Source organism: Etheostoma cragini, chromosome 20 (assembly GCF_013103735.1).
Source record: "Etheostoma cragini isolate CJK2018 chromosome 20, CSU_Ecrag_1.0, whole genome shotgun sequence".
Taxonomy (NCBI): Eukaryota; Metazoa; Chordata; class Actinopteri; order Perciformes; family Percidae; genus Etheostoma; species Etheostoma cragini.
This window is the reverse complement of record NC_048426.1, coordinates 756,779-766,448: the sequence shown is the minus strand read 5'-3', so window position 1 is coordinate 766,448 and position 9,670 is coordinate 756,779. Positions and strand designations below refer to the sequence as shown.

General features: G+C 41.8%; 1 protein-coding gene across 1 annotated transcript; it reads right to left on the bottom strand.

Moving 5' to 3' along the window:
- Positions 1–1,066: 1,066 nt before the first annotated feature.
- On the bottom strand, positions 1,067–7,452 carry ap5s1 (adaptor related protein complex 5 subunit sigma 1). Its single transcript, XM_034859029.1, has 4 exons — positions 7,372–7,452; positions 7,108–7,290; positions 4,619–4,910; positions 1,067–2,706 (listed from the first exon to the last, which is right to left on the bottom strand). Exons 2-4 carry the CDS (start codon positions 7,287–7,289, stop codon positions 2,578–2,580), a joined length of 603 nt encoding a protein of 200 aa, XP_034714920.1. The 5' UTR covers position 7,290; positions 7,372–7,452; the 3' UTR covers positions 1,067–2,577.
- Between the last annotated feature and the right edge of the window lie 2,218 nt (positions 7,453–9,670).

Below are 9,670 nucleotides of genomic sequence, written 5' to 3'. Positions count from 1 at the left end.
TGCCCTCTAGTGGAGAAGCCCCGGTTTGTCATATTTCAAGAGTTAATCACAAAGTGTATTATACAAACTATAAACTATCTGGAGTTGACAGGGCTTGACTGCAAAGTCGTTTGTCTGCTCAAAGAGCTAATTTAAGATTAAGGATCAAAGATCCCTACCAGACATGTTGTAAGACAAATTAAATGACTCTGCTTTGAATAAGAATTTGTGTCAGGAGCGTTTGCCTACCTTTGGCAGCCCAGTATACAATAAACCCAGGTTTATCTTTCAGAAGGTTGCATCTGAAAGCCTGTTCAAAAATGTACTTGAAATACTATTTGTTTTCTCCACAATGTCCTTGACGGCACACGGATACTGACAGGAACGACATCTGGTCTAGTGCTGCTAAACAAGGAATGAAAAAGATCCGGCTTGGTCCAGTATATAAGACAAATCTGTGTCTCTAGGAAACCTACACACTTACACTCACAGCTAACACACACAAACACACACACACACACACACACACACAAAGAAAACAGTTATGTTTAGGGCAATGTCAAATTGGAGCATATAATAACTGCATTTAACACAGATTACAAGTGGGATCCGTTAAAAAAAAGGGAGTAAGATTGGTAATTAACAAAAATAAATCATCTTAAACTGCATATGATAGTGAGGATGTCAACGTGGATTCATATTCTGTTGTTCACCTAAGTAGAGACACAAATGTGTACTTTTGTGTCTGTAATTACCAGTCCATTGGTTACTTGTGTCAACCGTTTGTTAAGAAGGAAATGTGTAAAAAAAGGTATCAGAAGAACTATATTTTATTGAAAATGTGGATTTATTAATTATTTAGCATTTATTGACAATATGGAAGTATAAATGCAACGTTGTAATATTGTCTTATGTTTCCTCTTTTTTGAGGACCCAAGGAAGAATAGTTGTTACTACGGTAACAGCTAATGGGTATCCTAAATCAAAAAAAAAAAAAGAAAAGAAAAAGAAATTTGCCCTCTGCTGGTCCAACAGTGGAACTCGCTGCTTTTCGGATTCAGTTCAGTCCTCAGGTGTTTTATCCAGCTCACCATGAGATGGACACAACCTCTACAACTTCTCATGTGTTCTATCATTTTTAATGTGCGATCCCCGGTGCCTCGCTTAAAAAAAAAAAATGCACCGTGTGTCCTTGATTGCAGAGTACACAAGTTTCAGAGAACACGCCTAAGGTAATGCTAAATAACGGTTTTATTTTTGTAATACAGAAAAAAGGACAAGATCAAAGCAAATCACCACCCTGGTTTTGGATTTGGCTGCCGGTAAGTGTCAGGCTTTTATAGGGCCAGGAGGAGGAGGAGGAGCAGGAGAGCTGGCTTCACGGGGGGGTGCAGTCAGAGGTACACGTTGTTTACAAGGTAGGTACAGCATTACATCTGTTGGGTCTAGAGGTTTCAGTTGCAGTTGACCATTTCCTGTTTTATTCTGTTTTTTTTTTTTTGTTTGGTTTCATAACATTTCATGTCTCAAGAATGGTGTTTTTTTTATTTGATCTTTGATCTTTTTTTGCTTCATTTCTGCTGTTTGTTGATGTGAGATGAAAAGTACTCTCTACTGCATAAACATAAAAAAATCTGCTTTCATGAGGGAGGAATTAAGGGGTGGCATGAATCCAGAAGTGTGCTTGTGAGATGGCTAGGGTGGCGGCATTTGAAAAAAATGTCAAATAAACGGCTTGCCAAATTGGATGTTTACACTAGAAAATGGATAGAGTACCTGATCTCCCTGCGGGGCTCCTAGGAAGCTTTGCGGTGAGGAGAGACATGTACGATGGGCTTATGTCTTTTTGTCTGGGTGGGTGGTGATGTTGAAGGTATGTTTTGTGTTGTTTAAAAATAAAGAAAATTGGGTGCCTAGATAGCTCAGGTGGTAGAGCGACACCCATATTCAGAGGTTTACTCCTCAACCTGCGGCCCTTTGCATGTCACCCCCCCCCCCTCCCTCCCCTTTCATGTCTTCAGCTGGCCTGTCAAATAAAAGCTTCAAAATAATCAAAAATTGTTAATCACAAAGAAAATATCTGCTTTCCTCATACCTTTAAGGGAAAAAAAGTGCATTACAAGTCGCAGTGAGTCAATAAAGCACTTTGAGATTCATTTGTATTCCCAGAATTCTCAAACAAAACAGGTCTGGCTCCTCAAGGTCCCACCGTGACATTTCAAGTACTGTGAATCAGATAAAGAGTCTTTGATGTTGACAAGTAAGCTTTTAACTGGCGTCTTCAGCTGCACTCTTTAATCTGCCACATTTCTTTTTCACTCTTCAATTTGACAAACAGGATTTGAACTGAATCCTCCCACACAGTAAACAGGCAACAGTGAGCTGCAAGTGGCTGAGGGAGATATGTTTTCACTCTGTGTGTGTTTACTACCTCGTGCAATCACAAGCAGCAGCAGCTGCCGGCACTCCGTTCTCCTTCTCCCGCCGCCGCTGCAGAAATGTCACCAATGGTGAACAGCCAGTCTGTCTGAAAGCCAGCAGCCACAGCTCGTGGTAATTAACCTCGGACTGGACGTGGTACACCGGGGCTGCTCTGGTTCACTTGGCCATGTAAGCGGTTACTTCCTTCTCCAGAGCCTGGGTGAAGCGGTGGTTGAGGAAGAGGAGTTGGCCGTGAGGAAGCAGGCGGCTGAGCAGAGCATCCACGCGGTGGCTCCTCAGCAGAACCTGGAGGGAAAGGGTTGCCTTTAGGGACCACACAGTGCAGACCTTTTTTTCTCTGACTAACAATTTTAGGTTTTTTTCAAACAACCTACAAAGCATCAATCGGCAACATGAAAATACCGATAATCCGCAAATCGCCAAATATCAATCCAGATAATCGGCCAGGCTGATAATTGTTCCATCCCTACGACAAAAGATGACACAGCAACCATATACAAGACCATAGAACAAAATAGACAAACTGTAAACCAAGTAAACATAAGTATAAATGACAACACAGTAAGCCCCATTTCCTAGTCTGGACATCCAACCTGGACCAGCCCTTTGTTTGACTTTTTTTTTTCTTTTCTTTTTTTCAAACGCCTCCATGCATACAATCTTTCTACGACCGCAGTTAGATACAGTTGGTAATAAAACCTGTACGGAGGCAATCTTGTTTCATTACTGCCGCCTGTTTGTTTTTTTATTGCCGTATCCATAACGTATAATGAGTTGTTGCTGTGTTGAGCATTGTTAAATGCTCAACACAGCAACTGTTCTTCTGTGGAGATAAACTATGTGACTGAAGAGATTTCAGGGCTTTAAACATGAAGACGCTCTGCTACAAAAGGTTTCATTTGAATACAATATCGTTAAAGCTGCAACTGGAAAATACACTCGTCCACTTCAGCAAACATTACTCAAACCCGAGAAAATAATGGATTAGTTGGGGACTACTTTCAGCAGTGGATTGATCCACATTTGGTTCCCTAGTGAGTAATATATAGTATATATACACAGTATATACAGTATATGTGTGTGTGGGGAGAGGGGGATTGAGCCTAAACTACACTGTGTTGATGGTACTAAAGAAACATGTCACCCAGTGATGCAGTGCGGCTCATTGGTGTTAATAGTTTCAGGACAACAATGGAGCTCACAGAGGAATAACATATTTCAGGCTTCGGCAACTATTCACTGTTGGTTTTGGTCTTTTCATGGGATTTGTTGATCACATAACCAGGCTAAAATCTGTGTCCCAAAATAGCAGCGACAAAGCTAAAACTGCAATTATAAATCTGGTCCTCCTCTAAACCCTGCTTCGCAAACTGGCCAACAGGAAGTCCAACGCAGCCAGACACTCCAGCTTGTTGAATTCAAGTACAAACAATGGTTACCATAGTCTGACCTTATTCTCCAGCCAACATAGCAGCCACCCAAACACCAACCATGAGCATGGTTTGTAATGGTGGGCATATTAATGTGTCAGCAAGTCACACGGCTGCCTCAAGATCTCCACAACAAGGATGTAAATGGTTTCCAGGTTTAAAGGTTAAGGGTGACATAAGAAGAATACAAATATGTATCAGCCAATCCTCTTTAGCCACACTGTTTTAAGGTATATTAAGAAATCTTTATTCTATTTGTTCTGAAAAAGAAAAGGGTTAGCGATTTCACCGCTTTTTTTTCATTTAGACCAAATCATCAGACCATGTCTGGATCAAAAACCACTGTATTTATACTTTTCAGTCCTGGACTGTTATTAACATGGAGATTCCAGAGATTGTTTAAAACCCCTGTCAGGTCTGTGAAACATTAACTGTATTTGTGAGAAACCGAAAGAAAAAGAGTGTTTCACAGATTTTTCTCTATCCAGATAACATCAGACTAGGTCTAGATAAAGTCTGCATGAAAGTCAAGTCCACGTTGGACAAATACAAGTAAAGTGGTCTGACCACAGTCTTATGTCAGCCTCATTCAAGAGATTTAGGTATCAGAAATCATGCAGATATTTACCACATGCTGCCATTGGGAGTTGCTGTTGCATTAAGTGGCCCTGCGCTACTTTGGTGCCGAGTCTATGAGGGCTCCTGAATGTGCAACGCGTAATGGAGCCCCTTTTCTGAAAATGGAAGCTTGTCTGTGTGGTGCTCACCTCGCTGCCCTGTCCCAGCATGTGCAGGTGCTCCAGGCAGTGTCGGGTCAGGTTGCGCAGAGTGATCTCAGCCAGCAGGAGGTTCTCATGGGGCTCACAAACCAGCGTGAAGCCCAGACTCTGGACTCCCAGATACAGAGCGCTCATCTCCTCAGAGAAGGGGTCTCCGGCTCGGAGACGCACCACTCCGCTGTCGGCGTCCTGCAGGGCTAGCGCCTCCTCCCCGGGCACCGTGTCCACCAGCACCCGGGCCGAAGCCTCCCGGGACAGAGAGACGGCACTGCGGACCTGCCTGAGTCCCAGAGGAGCAGTGGGACATAGTCAGACATACAGAACCAGGCAGGAAACCACACTCCACCTGAAATCAACTATGATTAGGGCGGGAAGTAACGGAAAATGTTTATTTTTCGTTAATCTATCCTTTTCCTTGATTACTTTTTGTGGAGCTTTTGAATGTGTTTTGTGTGTTTAAAAGTTAAAACTAAAGACAAGTTCCCATTATAGGTTGACAGAGCCTAAGGCGATGTAAAGTGATGCCTAAAAACAATGCTATAAAATAAAGGAAAGCAAGCAAATATATACATTATGAATTACTGTATTTGAGAACTTGTCAGTCAAAAAGCCAAATGGGCCGAGGTTTCCGCCCATCTTTGTGCTACAGCGAATCACATACTGCATTTTAACGTAAATTAGCTAGCATACATTACTAAATTTGTATAAGTGAGGCCTTGTATAGAATGTTTAGAAAGTCTTTTTCCTTCATGCTAGAAAATAAATATGAAAAATGCCCAAATGAATGATCAAATTGTAGTCATTGACATGTAGCAGTAGAACGGTATTGTCATTCTCTCCCAATGTGCACAGAGTGTGAGCATTTTCTTTTCACAGTAATAATCACAAGTTGTCATGTAGGAGAAGAGAAAACTACACACACGCTGGGAAATAAAATCACTGTATACTGAAATCAAATGAGACAAGATTGACAGACTCCACTGGACTCTGTGATGCTTCTTTACATTGAGTGCCATTAGAAATCAGCAGGATGCAGAGGGAAGAGTGGATGCAGTATAACGGGAAACAGGAAGAGGGTGCTGTGCTGCTCGGAGAAAGAGAGGCAAAGTGATTCCAGATGAAAGGTTCACTATCATCTACCAGCCAGGAACATGGAGAAGAAAGGCATGGCATGACACAAGGAGCAATGGGGCTTATGGGGAAGGTGGCCTTAATTTAAAAAAAATTTAAATAAACAATAAGACCAAAATACATTACATAAATCAGATGTGGCTGTGTATTTGTGTATTGTCCTACTACTACTACTACTACTACACAGTATGTGTGGAGGATTATACCATCTCACTGGGAAACTTTACAAGCAGCAGCAACAGGATGCCATAACTAAATCATGTGAATTGCATATGTTTGGGTTTGTCATTGGTTTATATCATCATTTAAATCTTATGTGCTTTCATTTTTAGAAATCTTTTTTTTTGTTTTTCAGAAAAAGCGAGAGTTGAATGTTATATAATGAAATACTGCCTACAATGAACGTTTACAGTTCCGTACATCTTTGTAACCCTCTGACTTCAACAACATCTTGACATCAGGACTTCACGTCCGTGTTGTTGACAACAGACGAAGAGGTTGAATGTAACTAAGCACATTTACTCAAGTAGGATACTATTAGTTGGTTGACATACTTTTACTTGTATGTGCCAGATTTAGCCATACAGGCTACTTTTCATCTGCAGTCCCTATAGCTAGTTGATGGTGTAAAACAACAGATACGCTACAATACAACACATAAAACAAGAAAGACACAGGCATCGACAAGGAAAACTACACAACCACTACTCCAGATCATGACCACTGGTTGATGGCATGAGAAAAACATAACACAAGTATCATACATAGTACACACAGGTAAAAGGGCATAGACACACATTAGAACACATAAGCACACACAGAGACACCACTGTAGCGACCAAGACATGCACATTATTCTGGATTATGGCAGCATATTTAAAGTACTTCCATTTAATGCTAGGCTACCTTATACTTCTACTCCACTACATTCTAGACAGATATTGTACTTTTTGCTTCACTACATTTATTTGACAGATTTAGTCACTTTGCAGATAATACAACATTTAAATCAACTGATAATTATTACTGTTATATTGTTATAGATTAAGCTACTAAGTAAAGTAAGTTAGCTCCACCTTCAGCAGCTCCAGCATTAGTGACACTTACACATTAATAATGCATCATTCATTAGCATACAGTCATCTTAATACGTATATGACGTCAGAGGAACTGACTTTAACACGTCTTCCTGTGAGGTTACTGACGACACAACTAGCAAACATGACAAGGGGTTGTCGAGTAGGCTATGTAGCACTGCCTATACGGTCCATTTTTTATTTAACAGACAAAATGTGTTGTTTGTCAGAATAGCAAGAGGAATAACTGAGCTGAGAGAGCCTTCTCACCTCGCCACCACAGCTGTCCTCTCCTTCTGCACCAGTCGCCTCTCCTCCGGGCTCAGCCCCCGCTCCCGGTCGGAAAAGACGCCTTCATCCGGACCGAAGAGCCGGGAGTAGAGCAGCCGACTCTCCCCGGCACCGAGAGCGCTGACCGGACACACTGTGTGGATCAGGAAACACCGGACCATGCTGTCATACGTGGAGAAAAGACACCAAAACGCCACTTATTTCTCGTTTACAGCGTTTACGATGTTGGTTGTGATTAGTCACTTCCGCGTTGGTCAGCTGACCTTTGTCGGCTACGGTTCCTATGCGCTGTGTGAACCAATAGATGGCGCGCGCAGTATATTATATTATATTTTACTATACTTTTGTGACTGACCATTTATAAAAGTGACATCCACGCAAAACAACAACAGAAACCACCCATTCCTCCCAACCCTAACTAGTTAGATAATAATGCTTCTTCCCTCCATGATGATATTCACAGAATAAAACCAAAGTGCACATAACTCATAAGTATATTCAGTCTGTGAAATTAAAAACAACGGTACATAGTATATAGTATGTGTATGCTAGAGGGACTTGAATAAGTTCACACCCCCATGCTGAAGTTGATTAAATAGAGACATAAAAAACATCTTTTGGAAATAGATCATGATGCCTTAATTAAAAATTTGGAAAATCCAACCTTTTAAGGACACCAATTTTCTTTGTGATGAAGAATATATTGTAAATAAAGAAATGTTCTTCCTTAAAATACAGGGGGAATAAGTATACACCCCCCTATGTTACAGTCCCATAGAGGCAGGCCCATTTTTATTATTAAAGGCCAGTTATTTCATTAACCAGCCAGAAAATATTGAAAATGGTAAACTTTTGAAAGGTTTTCTAATTTTTTTACAATCAACACCCCAACACACAAAGAATTTAGCATCATAGAAAATCAGAAAAATCATTGGATTTGGGTTGTTTTTGTGGGAAAGATCCTAAAACAACTAATAGACCAGATCAGATATACCTTATTTGAATTCCAACGGACTGAAAGACCAACATGGAAGAGAGTTTGAGACAGTGTAGAGCAGTGTAGATGAGGAAGAGAAGAGGCAGAGGGAGGCTGCACAGAGGTTGAGTGAGATTAGAGTGTTTCGGGGGTCTCAGCAGGCAAACAGGCAGCAGTTAATCCAACAGCTGCTGCTGGTCACACTTCTTTACTCTCTGAGGCCCTGCTCTGTGTGTGTATGTGGTGGAGGGAAAAGAAAGAAACCATTCACTCCACTGCCCTGTTAACCTCCAACCTGCCTTGCACACACACTGCTGCTGAGACGCGCTGTAACGAGACCTGAGGATGTGGTGCTCTGCTCTGCTTGTGTTATTGTTACAGCTGTGAGACGAGAGCAGCGACACACCAGTGCATGAGACTGAGAGGCTTTAGGGATGGTGATCCAGAATGAAATATCTGAGGGACTAGGCTACTGAGTGAATTCAATTGTGTACAGATGTTCATGGTCCCCAGCAGATGAACCCCACCACACTTATGCAGGGAAACACCTCAACATCTACTAGACAAGCATTCATGGTTCCCAGCGGATTGATTCCAAACAGTCTTCCGAACCACACGGCGATATCTAATCCGGCTCACAGGAGCGTCTCATGCATGAGCGCCCCAAGAGGGGGCACCACCCACAGGAGTGTTCTCCCTTTCTAAACCTCAGAGTGTACCGGTTAACACACTGTTAACTTTGTGAAACAGTTGTAGTTTGTTAGATGTAGGCACAAAAACTACTTGGTTAAGTGTGGGAAAAAAGATTGTGAATTGGGTTCAAATCACTACATCTCTTAAATTCCTGATAGATATATGTATGTATATATATTTACACATAGAGAGAGAGAGACTACTGGACACCCCTAACCCAGCCAAGTCGTGGTTTAATTTACACTCTTGACCAATGAACCAACACTCACTGTTCCGTCTAGTTCTATGTTCAGCAGTTCATCAAAGAAAGGTGTGTTTGTGCAACACACACGCCAATAAAGGAGTGAACGAGCGGGATGAATGCAGGTAATAATTAACCAAAATCGATGTGGAAATTCAAAGTAAAAGTGAAGCCAGATTTCTCCGTCAGCATAGAACTCTATAACCCTGTGATTTCCACTGCACAAACAGCATGTAGAGGATCAGATTATTAATAAAGAGTATGACTTTTCAAAGCAGCGAGCGTGGAGGATGTGCAGCTGCTCGTGTCATGAACAGCACTAGAGAAGTCTGGGCGGGTTTCACTATGAGTCACAGTTCCCTGTGATGAAACAAACCAGCTGAATAAGAACAACAACAGGATGTGACGGGCTACCACGACCAATGACAGGGAGGCCCGCCAGTTTGAAATAAAGGAAGCTAAAGACAACATGCAGCTAACAGATCTTTTTGTCTTTGCTGCAATCCCAGCAAGGGGAAGTGAAAACATCCTGGACTCATGGTGAAATGCTCCCAGCCAGCAGAGGATGTGTGCCATAGAGCAGAAACAGCAGCAAGGGCGGAATAATGGCATAGGGGTCTAATCCTCGATAA